This window comes from Belonocnema kinseyi, chromosome 2, assembly GCF_010883055.1.
Source record: "Belonocnema kinseyi isolate 2016_QV_RU_SX_M_011 chromosome 2, B_treatae_v1, whole genome shotgun sequence".
NCBI lineage: Eukaryota > Metazoa > Arthropoda > Insecta > Hymenoptera > Cynipidae > Belonocnema > Belonocnema kinseyi.
Window position 1 is genome coordinate 104,986,884 of NC_046658.1, and position 24,284 is coordinate 105,011,167.

General features: G+C 27.3%; 1 protein-coding gene across 1 annotated transcript in view; it reads left to right on the forward strand.

Moving 5' to 3' along the window:
* LOC117167015 overlaps positions 1-24,284 on the forward strand; it is a 105,159-nt gene that overhangs the window by 57,729 nt on the left and 23,146 nt on the right. The window contains exons 6-7 of the mRNA XM_033351564.1: positions 19,185-19,485; positions 22,360-22,836. Of these exons, the coding sequence (XP_033207455.1) occupies positions 19,185-19,485; positions 22,360-22,836 (778 nt within the window). The remainder of the gene's footprint in view (positions 1-19,184; positions 19,486-22,359; positions 22,837-24,284) is intronic.

Below are 24,284 nucleotides of genomic sequence, written 5' to 3' on the forward strand. Positions count from 1 at the left end.
TTCATAGTTATATTTCATGCTCTTAATGCCTTGATTCATCAGCTTATTTTTCAAAATAAAAAAATCGACGAACATTAGAATAAAATTAAATTTTCCTTTGTTTTATCTTCTCTACTTGAAGCACTAATTAGGGCTATTTATTTTACTCGAAAGTAATATAATTTTCAAATTGATTAATATCAATATATTAATAATTAAATTACTGATATCAAGAAAGCTCGTTTCTCAATTAGCTGTATAATTAACTTATATTATTTAAAGACGTATAAAATCAAAAAGTGTAAAATGATTAATCTTCACGTAAAACAGTCTCGATTAAAGCCTATGTTAAGTTCAGATACACTTGAGATTTAGACATTTTTATTAGAACCTGGCATATTCCTGTGAAGTTAGGAAAGAGTGACTATATATAATATAAAATTACCTTCGTGTTAGAGGTCTCATCAAATGCCTTCATCCTTTCTCGAGGACGTGACAGTGATATTCAGTGATATTTTTCTCATCAACTTTAAGTGGCAATGAGACTTGTGGTATTAGAAAGTGTTAGTTTATAATATTTTCAGCTTATTTTCGCTCATTTAATCTTTATTGACACTTTCCCTATCATTTTCAGTTAAACTCTTATTACTACTTGTAATTGCATCAGTGCGTCTACTCACCTAGAAAACCTTGAAAACCTAGAATCTCCAGATTATTTGTATATACCTGGAAAAATCTGGAACTGTCAGTGGTTTTTGTTTGAAGTCCGAGAATTTTGTTGAGAGCGTGCTAAAATTTTTTGTATAATTGCATACATAAAATTAAATGAACATGTTTTTTCATTTGTAAAATTAGCTTTGTGTTACTGGATTGGACTATTTTGTTGAAAATTATTATTATTTTTTTTTGGAGATCAATTTTTTTTAAGAAAAATTCTACAGTTTGGTTGAATTTTGTTTCCTTTTTTTTACCGAAAAATCTTTCTTAGTTGTAAAATCTGCCTTTTTTGGTTAAATTCAACTGTTTTTTATTTAAAATTAAAATAATCTTAGGTTGAAATATCAAGTATCACGTTTTACATTAAGAATTCATTTTTTTTTGTCGAAAATTCCACCACTTGGTTAAAAGTTAAACTCTATTGATCAAAGTTAGTTTTTTTGTTGTGGTTGAACATTTACCATTTCAATTAAATTTTTCTCTCTTTGGTTGAAAATTAACTGCTTTATTGAAAATTTAATTTTTTTATCTAAAAATTCAACTATTTAAAAAAAAAAAAATTTTCTTTTTCTTGAATATTCATTTTTGGTTACAAATTAAACACTTGTTTAAAAGTTTTAGATAAAAATGCATTGCTTTGTTTGGAGATTCATAATTTAAATAAAAAATGTATCTCTTTGGTGAAAAATGTAACTATTTCGTTGAGAGTTCTTTTATCTTGGTTGAGAATTAATTTTCTAAACTCAACATTTAACTATGTCAATAAAACTTTTTTTGTGTTAATTAATTTTTCGATATTTAATATTAATATATTAGATTAGTAATCGATAATAAATTAATATTTAACAGCAAGAAATTTAACTAATTGAGTTAATTATTCCATCATTTTATTCGAAAATTTGTCTCTTTCGTTGACAATTAATTTTTAAACTGAAACCTTGACTATTAAATTTTTGGTTAAAAATTGATATATTGTTTGAAAATTCAGGTTTATTTTTGAAAATTCATCTTCTTTGATAGAAAATTAATCTCCTTAGTTAAAAACTCATTTTTTGGTTGATAATTTAATTCGATTCGATTTTTATCTGTTGAAATTAAATTTTTCTATCTGCAAATTTCACCATTTCATTCTTAGTTGAAAATGTACCGTTCTTAACTTAAAAATGAAGTATTTGGCTAATTTTTTCTTAATACTCATCAAAGAGGAACTCATATTTTTGCTTTAAACATTCAAATGTTTTGTCAAAAATTCATATTTTAGTGTCGAAAATTTACCTGTTTTTTTTTTAATTAGTCTTCTTAGGTTAAAAATTCGATTCTTTTTTTTAGAAAATTCAACTATTGGTTCCAAAATGAACTTTTTGTTTAAAATTCGTATTTTTTGGATTGAAAATTCAACTCTTTTATTTAAAATTTATCTTTTTGGATTGAGAATTCATCTTTGTTGGTAGAAATTTTATTTTTTTTTTGTTAAAAATTAACCCGTCTAGGTTGAGAATTTAACTATTTCGTTGTACATTCGTTTGTTTCGGGGTTTTTATTTCAACTGTTTTTATTTGAAATTAAAATCTTTTGTGCTTGAAATATCAAATATTACATTTTTTGTTTCGAATCCATCTTTTTGTTTAAATTCAACTATTTTGTACTAAAAATTTATGATTTTTCTTGGATGAGATATCAACTATTATATTTTTTGTTAAAAATTAATCCCTTTTAATTGAAAACTTCAATACTTGGTTAAAAGTTGAACTTCTTTGATAAAATTGAAATTTTGTTGTTGAAGATTGATCATTTTATTTGAAAATTCAACTGTTTGTTTACGAATCTAACTGCTTTGTTGAAAATTAATCTTTTTTAGATTTAAAGTTTATGCCTTTATCTGTTTAAAAGTTTTACTGTTTTTGGTTGATGTTAATTCTTTTTTGTTTATAAGTAAAAATTTTTAAAAATGTTTGAACTATAGAAACTCACAACGAAGCCTGTAATAATTAATATTAGAATGAAACAAATTTTTAAATTTTATTTCAAAAACAGTTAAATTGAACCAAAAAATACGAATTTCCCACACGTAGATTTTCATTAAAAAAGATGCGTTTTTAAGCAGAAATGGAATTTTTAGTAAAATAGTTAAATTTACAACTAAAGAGATACATTTTTAACTACAATAATAAAACTTGACAAAATAAATTTTTAAGAAAACAGTTCACCATTCAACCAAATTGAGATGAATTTTCGTAGAATTTATAAATAAAAATTTTAAAAAGGAGAAAAGAGTTTACAGACGGCCCCTAAACTATTAAGTTTATTAGCCATCTAAGTTAATCTTCGAATTACATCAGTTTTCTAAAATGAAAACAAATTTCTACAGAATTTAATTTCAATTCATTGTTATTATAATTTCATTGTTCGATGGACGGTAGCATAAAATTACATTCATATTTTTGATTTAAAAATAAGAGGGGCTTCAGCTTTATTGTCACATGCCATTCCGAGGAGTGTTTCACAGAAGTATTATAAATTGTTATTGAATAAAAAGAATCCGAAATCTGTATATAAGTTTTGCATATTATTTTCATCCAGTTTTAGGATTCGCTTAAATTTATTATAATAATTTGTTGTAAATTTATGATGGTTAAGTTTAATTTATAGCTCGCATATTTAAAACAATAGTATTCCAAACCCGAAGAATTATAATTAATTCAAAGAAAACTAAACTTTCACCAAAGACTTCCAGTAAAAAGTAAACTTACACAACTTAAACAAAATGGTAATACTTTATTTTGGGAATTTATCCACAAAAACTGCAACTCCTCCCTTTTAAATTATGATGCATAAAATTCGCATACAGACTGGTTTTGGAAACAAGGAGGTTCCCAGTATCCTGAATATTATTAAAAGCTTCTTTGAAAGCGGTCCCATAAAAATGTATGAAGTATTACACAAAGGAGTTAATAAAGCAGAAGAGAAAGTTAGGATAAAAATGCTTATCTCATGCCCTTACACAAAAATAAAGTTCTCTCACAATATAAGGGCATGTTCAAACTTCAGTAAAATTATTATGCGAGAAAGGTTACCCGAATTTTATGACCCTTCATAAATACAAAACCATGAAATTGTCCAGTTTTTTTTCAAGGGAGACTCTTACGGTAGATAATGTTTAAAATTAAAAATACTGATTTATATCAAATAATAATTTTGATTTATTAGTTAAGAAACTATACCTGTAAATAAATAAAAATATAAATTATTTATTTCACGTATATTTTTGTTCTTTTAATTAATGCATTATGTGATGTAAGGAAGTCTCCACTACGTATAGTATTTTTTCTGAGTTCTTGTAGCATTTCTGAAAATACATAAAAAACTCTTAAATCCAAATGGTATCATTAATAATATGTATATGCAGATTTTAAAAGTTTAATATATAAAATAAATATTAATATAATTTAATATATAAATATACAATTTAATATAAATTAAAATTTTCGTGGAGAATTCAGATCAGACTAATATTTTGATAACAAAAATTATTGTTGAAGTTATATTTTTACTTTTTTTAGATTAGTTAACGGGAATTGCAACTACTTTTGAAAATTGTAGAGATTAAGAAAACAGCCAAGAAGAATTTGTTAAATAAACTCTCTGTGCAAAAATAAAGAAAATCTCGTAATTATATTAATTTAATTCATTTACTGTCATATCGTATATAATTTGTTGACTGTCTGACTAAATAGTGTGTCGTTCTACTGCATTAAATTATTTCACTTCTATTGTTATTTTATAATTATTAACTGCTATTAAATTCTAGTGATTTTTCAATGGTTTCCCGATGTAAAAGCTACAAAATTGGTACTGTAACTTTAGTAACAATGTAATGGGAAGACAGTGAAAAGTGACTGAAATTTCAAAAAATAGCCCCTGATTCAAGTAACCAGTCGCAATATCAGCCTTTTCCTTTTTTTCCTTCCTAAGAATAAAATTATAAACAATTTAAAAGTCAATTATGAAATACATTTTTAAATATTAGTTTTAGAGATTTCTTGAAACAATAATTAATAATTTTGTATTGAAAGTGTTTGCAACTGAAAAAAAGTATATTGAACGAATTTGAATTGAAAATGTTCCAAATCAAAAATTAAAATTGAAAAAAATGCACACTTGTATTAGAAAGTGCTTCAAATTGTATCATTTTTAGTTTAATGAGTTCAAAATGAAACAACTTTATTTTGATTTAATAAATGTCGAAATTAAATGGATTTAGAATAAAATTTCGAAAATGGGAAAATTTTAAAACGTTAATGACTGAATATTTTCTGATTAAAATGTTTAAAATTTGATCATTTAACATACGAAGAAATTGAAATTATATTAATTATAATTGATCACGTTCAAAATGAACTATTTTAAAATTGTAAACATTTCAATTTAAATAATTTTAATTTCAAAGCTAACAAAATTTGGCAATTTTAAATTGAAAACCAAATTGAATGAAAGCTCCTGAAACTGTAGAGTTTAAAATTATTATCACATTAAAAAATAATAATTCAACGTTGAAATTAATTAAATATTGTTTTCCAATTTGAAATAATGAATTCACCGACATTGTTATCATTCACAATGGAAATAATTTCAATTATAAACTTCTAAAATTGAATTAATCCAAAAAGACGTATAAGATGAAGTTATTTTCAATAGAAAACATTTAAAATAAAAAATTTCTACTGTGGAACGTTGAAAATTAAACAAATCTAAACTCAATTTATTTCAATTTTTTAATCTACCTAATCATTTAATCCACTTGTAATATAAATAATTCATATTAATTCAGGAAATCAAAGTAATGTACTTGTAATGAAGATTAATTTATCTTTTCTAGTTGCAAATCAATATCTTTTGTTGAAAATTCGCCTTTTTCGGTAGAAAATTAAAATTCTTTCTGGAAAATCATGTTTTTGGTTGAAAATTCAACTATATGGTGAAAAACTAATTTACTTTGTAGGAACTTCAACTGTTTTTTGTAAAAAAAATAATTTTCGTAAAAATTCAACTATTTTGTTAAAAAGTCTTCATTTTGGGTCTAAGATTTAACTATTTTGCAAAATAATTCATTTATATGATGAATAATTCAACTAGAATACTGATCAAAAATCTTTTTTTATGAAAATTATTTTTTCAACTGAAAATTTGACTTCCGTTTTTACTTAAAAATTTATATTTTTTAGTTGAAATTCCATTACTTGGTTTAAATTTAAACTAGTTCGTTAAAATTAATTATTTTTTTGTGCTGAAAATTGAACTATTTCATTTTCTGTGAAAATTTCTCTGTCTTAGTTGAAAATTCGTGTACTTTGTAAAAATTCCTTTTTTTTGTGTGTATGGAAAATTAAGAATTTTGCTTAAAAGTGCATCTTTTGAGTTGAAAATTCCTTCATTTGGTTGAAAATTGTTCTTCTAGTTTGAAATTTTAACTAATTGATTGAACTGCTTCTTTAGAAACGCAGTCTTTTGTTAGAAATGCCTCATTGTAGTTGCAAATGGTTTGGTTAAAAATTTAACTTCTTTCTTGAAAAGTAGGTTTGTTTGATTAATAATAAAATTAATTTTTTGTGATGAAATTTGAACTATTTTCTTTTTTGTAGAAATTTGTCTTTCTTTTTTGAAAATTCATGTGTTTTGTTGAAATTTCTTTTTTTTTAATAGAAAATCAAGATTCTTGCTTAAAAATTCGTCTTTTTGGTTGAAAAATTAATTATTTTGTTGAAATTTCCACTCTTTGGTTAAAATGCATTTTTTTTTGAAATTCATCTTCCTTGGTTGAAAATTAATCATCTTGGTTGAAAGTTAAACTATTTGATTGACTTACTCAATCAAAAATTCAATTTTTGTTGGTAAATGCATAATTTTGGTTCAAAATTAAACTAGTTTGTTTTGTTTAAATTAAAAAAATTAAAAACTCATCTATTTGGCTTAAAAAATTATCTAATTTGTTGAACATGAAACAATTTTTTTAAAAAGTGTATTTTTTAGTTGAAAAGTCAACTGTTTAATTAACAATTCATCTTTCGGCTGAAGATTCATCTATTTCGTTGAAAATTCGTCCTTTTTGGTTGGCTTTAACTATTTTTCATGTAAACTTTAATTTTTTTTGGTTGGAATATCAACCATTAGATTGTTCGTTAAAAATTCATGTTTTTTGGTTGAAAATTTATCTCTTTGGTTAAAAATTTAACTATTCCATTTTTGGCGGGCACTTCATCTTTTGAAAATGCATGTATTTTTTTGAAATTTAACTATATTTGGTTAAAATTTAATCTATTTTTTCAAAAGTAGTCCTTTTTGGTTTGGAATCCACATGAGTAGTTTATATAGAGTAATCCACTGTAATATAAGTAATCCAGGGTAATTCTGTATATAGAAGTAATCCAGAGTAATCTTATATTATTATTATTATTATTATTACACCATTAAGCCATTTCCCTTTCGGGGTAGGCGTAACTCACTCGGCAGGGGAAAGGAGTAGTGTGTAATCGGGAGTAATCCACATCCACTGAACCGAACTTTTACGAGTTGTTTCACCCTTAGATTAAATGAATCTGAGATGATTATATATAATATTTAAATATTTATTTAATACTAGATACAATATTTGGACATGAAAAAATAATAAACTTTTATTTTTTTATCTTTGCAATAATAGATAGCAGACGTAGTATTATATTGACTTGACAATAGGTATTTTCTTAAAATAAATATAATTGCTAAGCATTTATTTGAAAAATGTCTAATATGGTAATTAAATTACCTATAATATAATTTTTGATCGTAAGTGAATCAAATTCTATTATAGTAAACGTGAGGTATATAATTCCACTAAGGTTATCGGATGCATTTAATTTGCCTAATCATACTGCCATTCTCTTCTGAATTGAATGGATAATGAATAAGTATCGACCGCAAGGAACTTTCTGGTCCTGTAGTTGAATCTGTTATTCTTCCCTCTGTGACGTAATTGTCGGTAGAGTAAAATCTAGGTAGAGATACCATTCACTTCTTCGTATGTAAGTTCATCCAGAATATACTTAGCATATTTATTTCAACGAACTGTCTACTATTACGGAATTTTCCGTACGACTTACGCTTCAACAAGTCATTCAGAGAAATTTTTGAACCACGTACCACCCTTTTTAGAGTCCGTAAGTTTTGAACTATCTCTCCCCCATCTTACGTAATTTTTGCAGATTAAATTTTTATTCGTGAAGTTATTTAGGTGTCATCCAAAAATAACGCAAGACGATTTAGAAGAGGGGGTGATAAAATCTTACCGTTACTTATGAATTTATAAATTTTTGTAATTCTTGGCGAAACTTGAATTTTTTCGCTCATATAATAGGTGGCGGTTCTGCGGACTTCGCCTAAAAAGCATTAGTCAATAGAGTGGCTTTCGAGGGCAAGTGTGATGAAATGTAAAATGTGTAAAAAGTGGTTGCAAGAGATTTTACAATGGTGACATTCAAATTAGAATGCAAAAGGAATACAGTTTCTAAAATGCTTTTTACCGGATGCTATTGCATATTCACAAATGATTTTTGAGGTGAAGTCAGCAGGGTCGCGATTTATTATATTGTGTTTTGAGGTTTAAGGTTCGTCCTTTAAAAGTCTCTAAGGTCGAGAAGAAATTAAACTTTGACCAAGAGTCACAAAACATCAAATTAAAGGCACCTAATTAATTTGTATATATACTGAAAAAAGATTTATGCTTTAAATAATTGGATTTTTAACCAAGAAGATTAATTTTCTACAAAAAAATAAAAATTTGTACAAAATACATACACTTTTAACTAAATAGTTGAATTTTCGTCCAAGAAGATGAATTTTTTCTAAAAAGACGAATTTTTAAATAAGTATATCAATTTTCAACCAAATAATTAAATTTTTAAATTAAAAAAGATCAACTTCGAACTAAAGATAGAATATTTAAACTTAATGAAAAAAATTAATTTTCTATTAAAAAAAAAATACAAAATTTCAAAAAAGCAGTTCAACTTTCTATTGCAATGTTGAATTTTCAACACGAAAATATTAATCTTCAAGAAATAGTTCATTTTCAACTCAACAGTTAAACTTTGGACCAAAAAAGAAGAATTTTTAACCAAGAAGATTAATTTTCTTCCAAAATACGAATTTTCAAACAAATAAGATAAACTCACAACCAAAAATGGAATACTTTTGGTTAAAAAATAAATCTAAAATAAGGAATTTTTAGAAAATTTAATAGTTAAATTTTCAAATTAAGAAACTATTTTAAAAAAAACAACTAGTTAAACGAAAAACAGATTCCAAAAACAGTTGAATTAAAATGTTTTTGACAAATCTTTTCAAATAAATAGTTTAATTTCTTAGCAAAGTAATTTAATTTTTTACTAAAAATAAGAGTTTTCAATAAAGAAGTTCATGTTGAACCTAACAGTTTAATTTTCAACTAAAATGATGAATCTTCAAATGAGAAGTTGCATTTTTAAACAAAAAGGTGGAATTTTCTACCAAGAAGAATAATTTCATGTAAAAAAAGGCGGATTTTCAATAACATTCAACCAGAAAGGATCAATTTTCAATTTAAAATATCAATTCTGAACAGAAAATTGAACAGATATATTTTTAGCGAAGAACACTAATTCTAAAAAATTACATGAATTTTTAACCAAATATGAGCTTAAGTTTTCAAATTTGAATTAAGCATTTTCAACTATAAAATATACATTTTTGACATAAGATCAAATAGTGTAATTTTTAGTTTAAAAAGTGAATTTTCTACCAAAAGTGAAACGAATTTTTAACAAAATAGTTAATTTTTTCAACCGAAGAGATACATTTTCAAATAAAAAAATTCATTTTGAATAAAATAGTTCAACTGTCAACCAACTAGTGGAATTTTTAATCAAGCGATATGAATTCCGAACTTAAAAATTAAAAATTAAAATTGTTTCTATACTAGCATCAAATAGTCTTAACAGCTTATTATTCATTATTCAATTAGCGGTTTCATAAAATTTCATTAATATTTCATATTTAAAAATTTTTGAATTATAATATAATAATTTTTGAATAAAATATTTTTAAAATAGTTTTAGATGACATTTGGAGTGTGGGTTCACATAATTGTCACAAATTATCAAAAGAGGGAGGCGCCATGTCCACTTTTTGAAAATTTGGAACTATTACTATTTTCAGACTCAGTAAATATTAAACTTTGTTTCTATTAGGTCTGCAAATTAATTCATTTCCTTTACTTTGATGTCTTGTAACTCTTGTTCAAACTTGAATTTTTTTCCCTGCCCTAAGGTAGTTGTAAAGGGCGAACCTTAAACTTTAAAAAACTTTATAATAGGTGGTGGCTCTGCTGACTTGACCTCAACAATCATTAGTAAATACAATGACGTCTGACAATGATCATTTGAGATACTGTATTATTTTTGTATTCCAATTAAAAAATCACTATTATGAAATCTTTGGAAACACCTTTTACGAATTTTATATGTTACAGCACCTTCTCCTAATGCTCAGCAAATCATTTCGATCGCCTCAGCTGTATTAAAAAAAAAAATTAAAATACAAAAAGAAAACAGTGTCTTAAATGTTCCTTGTCGGACACCATCGGGTACACCAAGGATTTTTAAGGATAAGTCTACAAGGCCGCCACCTATTATATTGTTGTTTTTAAGCCTAAGGTTCGCCCTATAAAACTTTCTTAGGGCGGGAAAAATGTCCAGTTTGACCGAGTTACAAGACATCGAAGTAAAGGCACCGAATTAATTTGTAAAACTAATAAATAATTTTTCCGGCGAATTTGGTCGCTAAGTAATCACAATTAATAATTAAAATGATCAATAATTTGGGAATTACTCATTTAGCTCAATGTGTTCAATACAATAGAATAATATAAACTATCCTTCTGTTGAACTTTCGAATCAAAATTTTCATTATAGTTCAATTAAAAATATTGTTTGGGCATGGCGTACTATTATTCCGATAAAAACTCGCATTATTTTTGGGCTAGGGTGGTCCAAAAATGAATTGGAAAATTTTTGTACTTCAATTTTAATGCATATCGACCGGAAATTTGTCCGAATTCATACAAAAATTATTCTATTTTTTCTTGCTTTAATAAATATTATATTTAGAGTTGGCACAAGCTCCATGAAATTTAACACGTATTTCCCAAAAGAAAAAAGAAGCTTTTTTAAATTTCATTTAGAATCGATAATCCCCAAAAACCCCATTAGTGGAAAAATGGGATGTGCGAGTTTTTAGCTCTAATTATAATGTTTTAAAGTTCTTTTAATGCAGATTGTTTCTAATACATACAATATAACTTTATACTCATAATTAGATTTTTAAATCAATTTTCTTAAACTTCTAACTTTTTGTCCACTTTTCATTCGGAGTAAAGTTTTAATTAATTCATATTAATAAAAATAGTGATTTAAACAATTTCTTATCACTATTAATAATATTTTCTTCTCTTAAAGAAGCCTTAGAAACTTGTGGTTTTTTCTAAAATATTTAACTTTGCTTTGCCTTTTCAGTTATGAACCAATAATGATTGAACATTAGAGAAAAACAGATTTTAAACAACCTTTTTCTTTTTCATGGATATATTTTGCAGGAGAGGGACGGATATCAAAATATTTTTAATTCCAAATTTTTTTACGTTTTGCCCTAAACTACTCATCATTACTCTGAGAAAAGATAGTTATAAGCAATAATCAATTGTTTAAATAAGCATGTTTGTTAACTTGCATTAATTATTACCTTACGGTGTAAAAAGTGGACAAAAATTTTAAGAGTTCAAAAAAATAACAACTTTATAGCACTTTTCTAAGGAAAGATAGATATAAACAATTATACATTTTTTAAACAAATATGTTTGTTTGCTTTAATTATTTATTATTTTAATAAGTAAAAAGAAGGTAAAAAATTTAACATTTCAGAAGAAATCGCAACTATCTACCATTAATAAAAAATAAGATAGTTATGAATAATTATAGCTTGTTTCAATAATTATTTTTTTAAATTGAAATAATTATTAACTCGCTCTAAGTCAAAGGTAGACAAATAGTTCTAAATTTCAAAATAAAACCTAAATTTTTTTATCATTATTCAAATTTAATATTATTAAAAATAATAATAAATTGTTTCAACAATTAATTTGTTTAACTTAGATTAAGAATTTAACTCATTGAATAAATATCGTTTTCTTTGATAAAAACAAAAAAAGAAAGAGAAAAAGAAAAATCGCAAAATCCTTCTATTTATGTAAAGTAAAAGAGTAAAATACCGCCATACAATTACTGTGAACCATTTTGCATTGATGGATAAAATAAGGAACGAGCGGGTTGTGTAGGTCGTGGGTTACGTAAGGAAGTCTCGAGTTAACCAGGAAGAGCGAACCTCAAATGTCAGTCAGACGTTCGGCTCAGGATACAAGACTTCGAGGTCAAAGTTCCTCATTCTAAACCATTTTTTATTTTTTAGATCATGCACTAATTCAATGGGAATTAGACCGCATTATGCAAACAATAGTCAATGAATGGAATGAACAAATAATGATAGAATAAGTCATCACGTGAGTGTTCATCCCGGATCGAGCACAAGCAAAATGTCATCGCATAGACAAGGCAAGGTCTTCGCTCTTCCACCAGAGAACATTCCCTCGTCTTAGTGCTTTTTCATGCATTTATAAACGAAGGATGGTGGAAAAATTGTAAATATTGAACAAAGTTATTAATAATTTTTTCCACTATTTGTGTGGAAATTGCGCAGTATAATTAAAAAAGGCTAATTTTTTAATTGAATGAGCTAATCCTCAAAGAATGTGGCGTAGAGGAGACACTAGTTGACATATGTGAAAGAAATTCCTTGAGGTGGTTTGGGCATGTTGAGAGAATGAAATATGAACGACTAACGAAACAAGTGTACCAATGTAAAGTAAATGGCAGCGTGCCCAGAAGCAGACCACCGAAAGAATTGTAGGAATGTGTAAATGAGAGCATAATTCAAAGAGACATAAAAAGTATGGCGAAAAATAGTTTATGAAATGAGTGTCAGTGGAGTAAATGACAACTTTAACAAAAGGACAAAAAATGGATACTAATAGGCCCGAGTGGGGAGCTTCACATGGGGTGACAGCTAGAGAGATTGATCAGAAACCTGGGTCGGAGCAGTATTGTGGACCAAGCGTGCGATTTAAATAAGTAATAAGGGAATTCTAGATCAATCTAAGAATCTATACCCCTTCCCCCACATTGCTCCCTTCCTCAGTGAGTGAGTCACGTTCACCCCGAAAGGAAAATGGCTTGATAGTACAATTAAAAAAGGACTACTTTTAAACAAATTTTTTCACTTTTCAACAAAATACATGAACTTTTAATAAAATAGTAGAATCTTCAAAAAAGAAAATTAATTTGATACCGAAAAGACGAATTTTACACAAAATGCATAATTTTTAACGGATTCATTGAATTTTTAACTTAAAACATAAGTTTTTGACCAAAAATATAATAATTATATTTTCAATTTAAAAAATTAATTTTTTATTCAAAAACAAACGAATTTTAAACAAAGTGCATAAATTGTTGCAAAGACAAATTGTCACTAAAGATCAGATAATTACATTTTCAGTTCAAAAAATTAGTTAATAACAAACAAACAAATAAATAATAAATCTTCAACGACCTTATGGAAAAGAAGTATTGCTCGTTATTGGATCTAATACATTTTCGCAAAAAAGGATTGGGAATGCAATAATTTTCGCGAAAAAATACTAAATCCTGTACTCACCAAAACTTCTTTTTTAAAAGGGAATATTTTTGAATTTCCTACAAAGTAGATTAATTTTTCGCCAAACAGTTGAATTTTCAACCCAAACTATTAATTTTCTATATTTTTAACAAAAATAGTTCAGTTTTCCGTTAAAAAATAAATATTCAACCAAATAACAAAATTTTTCAGAAAATTATTTAAATTTGTAACTAAATGGATGATATTTTAACTACAATGATACATCCCCAACTTAAAAAAAAAGAATTTTTAACAAAGTAGGTCAACTTTCATCCACGTTGTTTAATTTTTATCTAACAATATAAATTGATATTAAAAAAATCAAACAGTTAAATTTTTAGTTAAAACAATAAATTCTGAACAAAAAAAAACAAATTTAAAATCAAAGATATGAATTTTCAAGCGGAAGGATTCATTTTTTACCAAAAAAGAAGAATTTTTAACAAAAAGTCGAATTTTCAACCAAATAGTTACATTTTCTACTAATAAAGCTAAATTTATAATCAGAAATGAAATAGTAAAACTCTCAGTTAAAACATTTAATTTCATCTTTAACAGAATGAATATTCAACAAAATAGTTCAAATGCTCAACAAAATAATTGAAATTTTCAAGTAAAAAGAATAATATGAGCCAAAAAAGTTAATTTTTAACTATGAAATAATGAATTTTCTACCAAATATTTCAATTCTTCACCCAGATGGTTTAACTTTAAACCAAATAGTTGATTTATCAACAGAACGGTTCAATTATTCACCAAAATAATTCAATTTTCAACATAACAAATTAATTTTAGACTATAAAACATAAATTTATAATAAAAAAATGGAATAGTTCAATCTTCAATACAAAAAATGAATTTTCAATCAAATATTTCAATACAATAGTTTATTCTTCAATTAATAAATGTTAAGTATGTTATTATTTGTGAAGACAGTTTATAAGTAGTTAAAAAATTTACATCTCTTACACTGTATCGCTCATTATTTAGGATTTTCTTATTTCAATGAAATCGTTCTGATAAATTAACTATCCATAACGGAACTGCAAACAAATTTTTGAATGATCGTTGTTTAAAAAATGATGGTCTTATTATTAATTGCTTTAATAATTTGCTGACTGAAGCTCACCAAATATATCATTCTTAAAATTTATATACTGCTTTAGTAATTTCAGAAAATGGTAACTTTTCAAGATTTACGGGGAAAAAAGGGTTAGAATAAATTAAGATTTTTGAAGTAATTGCATACGGTCTTTCACAAAAATATCACTCTTAGCATTCATTAATTTTGTAATTAATTTCAGAATATAATAACTTTTCGCGATTTATAAGAGAAAAAGTTGTTTAAACAAAGGAAAATTGTTTAAAAATTTGCAAAATATCTTAAGCAAAAATATTACTCTTGACATTTATATAATGTATCATTTACGCTGAAAAAAATCGCTGTTCAAAATATATAGAGAAATAAAAAAAAGTTGTTTAAACAATTGCAAACAATTGAATGTTTTGGGTCATTTTCCGGGTAAAATACAAGGGGGTTGGGAGGGTCAAAATTTAAAGTAATTTGATTGAAATTATTCCATAAAAATTCCTTAAAAAGTAACTATACTTTAATTAGCAAGAAGTTAAAAACAAGTACTGCCTTTTCAGATTTTTTTCAAAAACTGGGCAGGGGTTAATATTAAATAATCTGGAAAAATACCGATTTTTTCCGGTGAACTAACAAATTGGGGGGGGGGGGTTGCTGACCAAAAATCGAAATTCGATTTTTGGACTACCCAATTGAGATATACGTTTAAACAAATATTGCGTTGACTTAAGCCAAATTTATTTGCTTAAAATACATTATTGTATTCTATATGATCATGCCCAAATTTGTACCTAATTTTATTGTGAAACATAATAATCATTTTGATAAAATAACAATGTAAAAAATGTATGTCCTCATAGTTTGGCCATTTTCAATTTGTCATTCACTATGTACATACAGTTAGTGAGATTTATTGATTAAAAATACATGAATGTTTATGTAATGTTTACCACAACACTATACAAATAAAAATAAATAAAACGAAGAATGAATAAAAAACAAATCGTCGTTTAAAAGGGAATGCGTCTTTTTATTTTTATTAGGCATTATTTATTCCTTTATTTCGATTTCCATAATTAGATTTTCTCACAAGAAGCTTTTAATAATATTTCACTGTTGCATCAGTCAAACCGCAAGTATGCAGAATTTTACTGTAAAAAGCGATTGTATCGCTAATTGTAGTGTTAAATATCCCTTGAATTAAAGTAATCTGCTATAGGTCGAATGTCACATATTTCATTACAGTTACAGACGCAGAGACGCCTTAAAAGAAGATTGCTTTTCGTTCTTTCCATTTCGACTATAATTTTTATAGATTTTTAAGAAATATGCAAAAATTCTGGAAGGTTATCACGGCTAGCCTCGATAGAGCTCAACCCAAACACTCAGAACATTTTTTTTTTTAATCAAATAAATTCCTTCTTTGATATGGGATGAAACAAATATTTCATTGATTCAAGCAAATATTTTTTGGATTGAAACAACATTTATTTTATGTAAACACATCATTTTTTTAAGTTAAACAAACTTTATTTTACTTAAAACAACGTTTTTTTAGCCAAGTTTTTAGAGCTCTTGATTTTTTACTAAGGTTTTCTTCCTGGTATGCCTCACGACTGTTTTAAGACCAGAAAGGAAAAATCGATTTTTTTCTATCAATTATGTCTTGATTTGAGCCCAATTAAAGATGATTCATTTTCTGGTTTCATTTTTTGTTATTTCTTGAATAAAAAATAATACATAATCTATTGATAACTTTTTTTTAAAATGTGGTTTCCCAGAATTTCAAAAATTGTTGGTCGAGAAAAGGAGTATTTATTAATTAACACTTTCCAAAATAAAAATGAAACTGTTATATTTGTTATTCAACGCGAAAAGGTATCACTTTTTCGATCGCAGTTTAGAAGATGTTTGCGCATTTGTGAACAAAGGTCTAAACTATCGATTTCGGGGTTTTGAGAAGAAATTTTTGTTTCTAGTTCTTCTTTTATTAGTGACTTTTGTCTGTTTCTAAGTATTTTTGGCTGCTAAAATAGTTAATCCACTTCGACTTCAAAAGCGTAGAATAGATGCAAGGTTCACAAAATGGAAGTCTTCATCTATTGCAATAATAATTAAATTAATTATTTAATAATGTAAATATTTTTTTTAAAAATTCATTATTATTTTAAACAATTTTAATAAATAAATTTTATCTTGCGTAAACATATTTCATAATCTTCGAAACCCATTTTTCGAAAAAAAACTAAAAAATCGAAAAACTATTCTTAAATTGGATGAAACATTATATTTGGGCTTTAATTTAAAAACAATCTTACCGTATTCGAGAAAATAATGAAAACTTGTCATTGAAGTAACTTTGATTGGGCTCAAATGGAGGTACAATTAGAAAAAAAGAAAAAAAAGATTTTTATCAAAAATGGGTCTAGCAATTTTTTTCTTTCTTGTTTTTAAATAATCGTATGGTATATAAGAAATTAATCAAAATGTATATGCATATTTATAACTATTTTTCTCGATTTTAATGCAAATTTAAAATAAGTTCTATTTCAACTTTTCTTAAATCTTAAGTTTAAATGTTCGAAAATGCAGTTTTGAAGGCTTAAATAATTAAAAATTAAAAGTTTTAAAAATTAGAATTTTTGAATTAAAACGTTTTCAGTTGAAAAAATGTGAATGTAAATTAATTACCCATATTTTTAATTTATCTGTACTTAAGGTATTAAAAAGTGAACAATAATTGATTTTACAAGCGATTCTGAATCGCTTCAACATAAAAAAATGTACAGATTTTAACATTAAAAAATTAAACTGGTCTAATTCCAAGGCCTTAGTAGTTAAACAAATGTAAACGTCCGATTGAAACTTTGTAAAATATTTCCAATCCTAAAATAACTTCAAATTAACAAATTCATTATTAAGCGTTTTTATTCAATTTTAAATTTTATTCAAATATTGTTTCAGCCTAAGATATTTAATTTTTAACCTATTATATTTCAAATGCTTTAATTAGCAGAAAGAATAATGATTCAATTAGTATGTAGCAAAAGTTGACGGTTAATTTAAGATGAGCAACTGTTGATCAAATATTCAAAACTGCACATTCTGCAACTCCATTGTTTGAAATAGAAAGCCTTGATTCGTTATAATTGCAAAGGGTTAAATTTAATCTTTAGTTGTTACAATTTTAATTAATCTATTTAAAAAAATGTTATTTGTAAGTTAAAAAGATTCAAAATAATTAAAAACTTGAAATGATTTCACATAATAAAAAACAAAATGTAGATATTTTCACCATTTATAAAAATATTGAGAAGTTTTTAAAAAAATTCAAAAATACCTTAAAATTGGCAAAGATTAAAAAAAAATTGAATCAAAATATTCATTTTTGAAGATTTTGAAATAAAATTCTAAAGCAATTTAAGGATTTTGAAAGATATAATCCGTAGAAATTAATTTTGGTTGATGTATCAACTAATCCATTTTTTTAAATTCATTTTTGTAGGTTCAAAATTCCACTATTTGGTTGAAAGTTGAACAATTTTCTTCAAAATAATTTTTTTTTTAATTCATAATTCTAGTTGAAAAATTTTCTATGTATGAACATTCAATCACTTTTTTGATTTGAAATTGAAAATTCGTGTTTTCTAATGAAAATTTAACTGTTGCATTTTGAGTTCAAAATTGATTTTTTTAGTTTGAAATTTAACTCTCTATTATAAAATTCGTTGAAAATTCAACTAATTGTTTACAAATTAATATATTTGGTTGGAAATTGGTCCTGTTCGGTAAAAAATTAATTTTCTTGGTTGAACATGTAACTATTTAGTTAAAAATTTATGTCTTTTGTTGAGAATTCGTTTTTTAAATAGAATTTTTTAAATAAAAATGCATCTTTTTAATAAATATTAAATTACTACGTTGAAAATTCAACTGTTGGGTAGAGGGCTCCTATTTTCGGCTAGAAAATGTAACACTTTGCATAAAATTTGTCTTCCTTAGTAACTAAAAAAATCTAAATTGATAATTATTCTCTTGCTGAAAATGATTCTTTATTCAATGAATCCAACTATTTTTATTTTTTAATTCAAAATTTTTCTAGTTGAAACATCAACTATTACATTTCTGGCTGATAATTCATCTTGTTCCGTTGAAAATTAAGCAGCCTGGTTCCAAATTTCAGAAAAAAAAACTTTAGGTAATTTATGCTGGTCCTCTAGGGAATCTCGAAGAAGATAATAGATTTAGCAAATCAGATACCTGAAAACTGATTAGGGTAGCCAACCGAGGGCAGATTGATTTATTGGAATTATTCATTCGAAATTAGCACTCGTGTGAGTAGGACAGATGGATTGAACAAATGGCGAAAATGGATAGAGTGTCATTCTGCCATTCGCGATATGCGAGGGCAAATAACAATAATCATAGGACCTTGGTAAATGCTACTGCTGTGATTGTGCGATTCAGGTGCGGCGCGTGTATGCAAATCAGAGAGCCAGAGGAGATTTATAATCTCGAGGCCTAGCTCCCAGAGTGCCAGCTCTTATCTTGTGTCTCTCCTTAGGTCTCTGGCCCTATTAGCGGTCTCGCAATGCACGATCTTGCCAACCAGGATGCTGCAGGATCTTGGAAGACGAGCCAACGCCTCTATGGAAAAGTATTATCTGCAGGAACAGGCAATTATGGATTCTGGAATTCATTTGAGTCAAGGGTCACCCTCATGGTACTTGGCTGCATCTCATCAGATGAGTCCAGCTTCTCAGAATCTCTCGAAAAGAGCTCTCAGGATGGAGACAATGGCGATGATGTTGGTGGAGGTGCTCAAGATGACACCTGAGGATGCTGTGTCACTTTTGCCTTCGGTTGGTATTTACCTTTCAGAGTTCCTCATATTTTAAATGGAATTTAAAAGGACATATTTAGTAAAATTATTTTATTTTGTTGACGAGGGTGTTAATTCATTTTCGAAGTCAAATAATAAATATTGTCGATTGCTGGTCTTATATTTGTAGAAATGAGAAAAGGTCTGCCTCGGCCGGGATTTGAACCAGGAACGCCAGTATCTATGAGTAGAGTATTACCCAAATACGCCATCGAAGCCTCACCTTCTCGATTCTCAATATATTAAATTAGTAATCTACACTATTTAATATTTAACAGAGCTATTAAAATTTAAATTAAAAAGAAATTAATTTTCATGAAAAAACTAATTTTATACAAGACAGATGAATTTGCAACCAAATGGTTAATTGTTCAGTAAAAAAATTGATTTTTAACAACAAAAGAACAAATTTTTAACAAAGTAGTTTCACTTTTATCCACATCGATGAATTGTCAACTAAAAAATATGAACTTTCAATCAAACGTAGAATAGATAATTTTTTAGTTGGACAAGTAACATTTCAACAACAACAAGAAAGAAATTTTAAACAAAATAATTCAATATTTAACTAAAGTAATGCATTTTTAACGAGATAGATGATATTTCGACAAATAAGATTACTTTTCTATTAAAACGATGCTTTTTTATCTTAAACATATCCATTTTTAACTTAAAAAATAGGCAGAAAAAAATTATTTTCAAACAAAGAAAATAATTTTTCAACGAAATGGTTCAATTTTCAAAGAAACAAATGATTTTTCAACGAAACAGATAAATTTTTAGCTGAAAATGGAATAGTTCAATTTTATCTTTAAAACAATAATTAAACAAAAATGTAATCAAACAGATGTATTTCCAACGAAGAATGTATTTTTTTCAATTAAACATAGAATAGTTCAGTTTGCAGTTTCATAAATTAATTTTCTAACCAAAAAATAAATTAAAAAAAAAAAATTAAATTTTAAATCAAACAGATGAATTTTGAAAGAAAAATAATAAATTTTTAATCAAACATGAAGAAGCTAACATTTCAGTTTTAAAAATTAATTTGTAAGCAAAAAAATTTTCAAAAAAATAGTTTCAACCAAAAAGACGAATTTTTAACAAAATGAATGACATTTCAGTAAAATTTTTGAATTTTTAACAAAATAATAAATTTAACTTCATCTCCAGTTTATCGAAAATTCCTTAACTCTGTCAGGTCTTGACTGGCATTCCCTGGCTTTCGCTGACCTTTTCTCACTAGGTTTAAATTCCCTAACTTTCCCTGACTTTCTGGAATTTCCTGACTTGTAGAAACCATGCTTTTTCTCTTTTAAACTATCTTTCAATATTCTCTAATTGTCTTAAATGATTTATAAATATATAAAAAGAATTTTATAATACAGTAGATAACTTCAAATCAACAAATATACTTTAAAAACTGAAAAAAATTAAACCAAGTAGGGTTTCGTAGCCTATTAAGACATTAGGAAGCTCTTTCAAACCTCCCCCTCCATATTTTCTCTGCCCTCACTTCACACTTATTACTTCCTTCCCCTCCCCTACTCAACCAACTTCCTTACTATTTTCCCCTCCACTTTCCCCTACTACCCTACCTCACTTTCACTAATTTCCCCTAGTTCCCTTCCCCTTAATTTCCCTCACTTCCTTTACTCCCCCCCTTTTCCACTATTATGTCCCCTAACTTCTCTTTATTTCTCTACTCCCACTCTTGGCAATTCCCCATCCCTCTTCCCCTAATTATCCTGTTACCATTTCCGTAAGTTTCCCTAGTTCGATTCACTGCCCCTCGCTCGCTTCACTTCCCCTAATAACCATACTCTTATTTCCATTACTTGCTTTCCGTATTTTCGCCTGGATTGCGCTACTCCTCCTATCCTCACTTTCCCACGCCTAATTTCCTCTACATCGTCTTTCATCATTTCTGTAGCTCCCCTTAGTTCCCCTCACTTCTCCTCACTTCTCCTCACTTCTCCTCACTTCTCCTTACTTTCCCTACTACCCCAGCCCTCGTTTATCCTACTTTCTCTCTCACAATTACACCTAAATTCTTCTATTCCCCTTCCTACACTTACCCTTCTGCCCCCTCTCACCCTTTTGTCCCCTCACATTATTTCGCCTACCTTCCTTAACTCTCCCACCCTCATTTCCACTACTTCCTTGTAACATAATTTCGCCAAACTTCCCATACTCCCCCATCCCTCATTTCTCTGCACTTTCCTTTCCCTTCATTCTCTCAACTTTTCTTTTTATCCTTTCGCCTGACCTTCCCCACTTCCCTAGTTAATGCTTATTATATTCCTTATTATATATTCATTTTAATTCCTTCTATTCCTTATTTCCGCTACTTACTCCTCCTATAATTTCCCCTAACTTCTCCACTCCCCATCTCCTCACTTCCCCTAACTTTATTTCCTCTATATCCTCTCTCATCATTTCCATAACTTGTTATAGTTCCCCTTACTTCCCGTACTCCCCAACCCCTCATTCATCCTACTACCTCCTCTCATAATATCGCATATCTTACTTAACTCCCCCACCCCTCATTTCCGCTACTTCCTCTGATCCTCCTCCCCTCATTTCCGCTACTTCCTCTAATCTTCCTCCCCTTATTTCTGTTACTTCCTCTAAACCCCCTTCCCTCATTTAGGCTGCTCCCCTTCTCTTATTTATCCTCACTTCCCCATCCACTCATTCTCCCTACTTCCTATCTCATAATTCCCCCTCACTTCCCCTCCTGGGGAAAAAGTACGACGGATGTGATAGGGACTGAAAATATAAGGGTATCACTCTGAGGCTGTGAATCACTAAAAAATAACAATTTTCATTTAAAATGTCCAATTTTAAACAGGTAGGGATCAACGTTTGCACAGGAGCAATATCAAACAGCCTTAGGATGACAGCCGAATGCAAAAAGGTTGATCCTAGTTACAGAACTCATACCGGTAGATGCAACAATGCCTTGCATCCTTCTTGGGGTGCTGCTCTTGAATCTTATACGAGGTTTTTGCCTCCTGAATACCAAGATGGGGTGTCCTTACCAAAATCAAATCTTCCTAGTGCTCGAGAAGTTTCTACCAAAGTTCACTCTGGTGGCCCTGATATCAGACATCCTTACCTGATGGCTCTAACTGCCATGTTTGGTCAATTTGTGGCTCATGACATGGCCCATACTCCTAGGATGGAGCTTCCAAATGGAGAAAGATTCAAGTGCTGTGACGTCGAATTTGAAAATTTTCATCCAGAATGCTTTCCAATTCAGGCTGAAAACGCCATCGGCTGTATGGAGTACTCCAGGTCGGCTCCACATCCAGGAACCACGCTTGAGGTGAGACTTTAGGAAGTAACTTCTTCTTTACAATTATACAATAAATAATAGCAGATTTTATTTCCTTACTCAAGGAGAATCATAAGACCATTAATCAGATTTTATCGCACTATCTTCTTCGATTATTAAAAATAACGAGAAAAGAACTTTGTATGATAAAACGTTTTCAGCAAAATATTATAACTACTCAGTTAACTCTGGGATATCAAACTGCTACATATAATTCTGATAATCATCTTCAGATCGAAATGATCTAATTTTATGAATCCAAAATTAATTTTTACGAAACTTCATTCATATATCCAATTTTTCTGTATTGGACCATAAATCTCTATGGCTCTGTAAATTAGTGCTTCTTCCTTCTGAAACTGTTTCATTAGATTTGTCTAGATTAAACACTCACTTCTGGAAGATTTACAACTTCTTAGGGCGTACATAAAGGATATAGAAAAAGTCTGATTTTCAACAAAATACATGAATTTTAAATTAAAAGAAATCAATTTTCAACCAAAAATGAAATAGTTAAAATTACAGTTAAAAAATTCATTTTCAATAAAAAAAACAACTAACTGTCAACAAAATCGTAAATTGACATGGAAGAGATTAATTTTTAACCAAAATAATGATCATCAAACAAACAAATCAATTTCAGACAAGATTCCAACTTTCAACCAAGTAGTTAAATTTCCAACAAAAAAGATCAATTTTCCCCCAAAAAGATGAATTTTCATCTAAAAAGATAATCATTTTTAACCGAATAGTTGAATTTTCAACTAAAAAGATAAATTTTTAACCAACAATGGGATAGTAAAATTTTGAGTTAAAAAATTAATGTTCAATTAAACTATTTTTTAGTAATATACTTGCATTTTCAACAAAAAAATTTTATTTTTAATAAAAATTTTTAATCTTCAACTCTAATAGTTGAAATATCAGTTTAAAAAAAGTAATTTTCAACAAAAAAGAAACTAATTTTTAACAAAATAGTTCAATTTTTTAATAAAAAGAGGAATTTCCAGATAAAATGATAAATCATTAACCAAAAAGTTGAATTCTTAATCAAAGAGTTAAACTTTCAGTCAAGTAGTTAAATTCCTACCACAAAAAGATATATTTTCAACCAAATAGTTGCATTTCAATCTTAAAAAAATCAATTTTTAAACAAATGGTTGAAGTTCCAACTAAAAAATATCAATTTACCACCAAAAATAGATTAGTTAAATTTTAAGTCAAAAAACTTAATTTTCCGCGACAAAAAAAAAGAATTTCGAACAACATAGGTAAATATTCATTCAAAGAGATAAATTTTCAAATATAAAGAAGAATGTTCATCAAAACATTTAAATCATTATCCAATAGAAATTACATTCTAATAAAATTTTTTAATTTTCCGCGAAATAATACAATCTTTAAACAAATATTTTTATCTAAAAAGAACCAATTTTGAA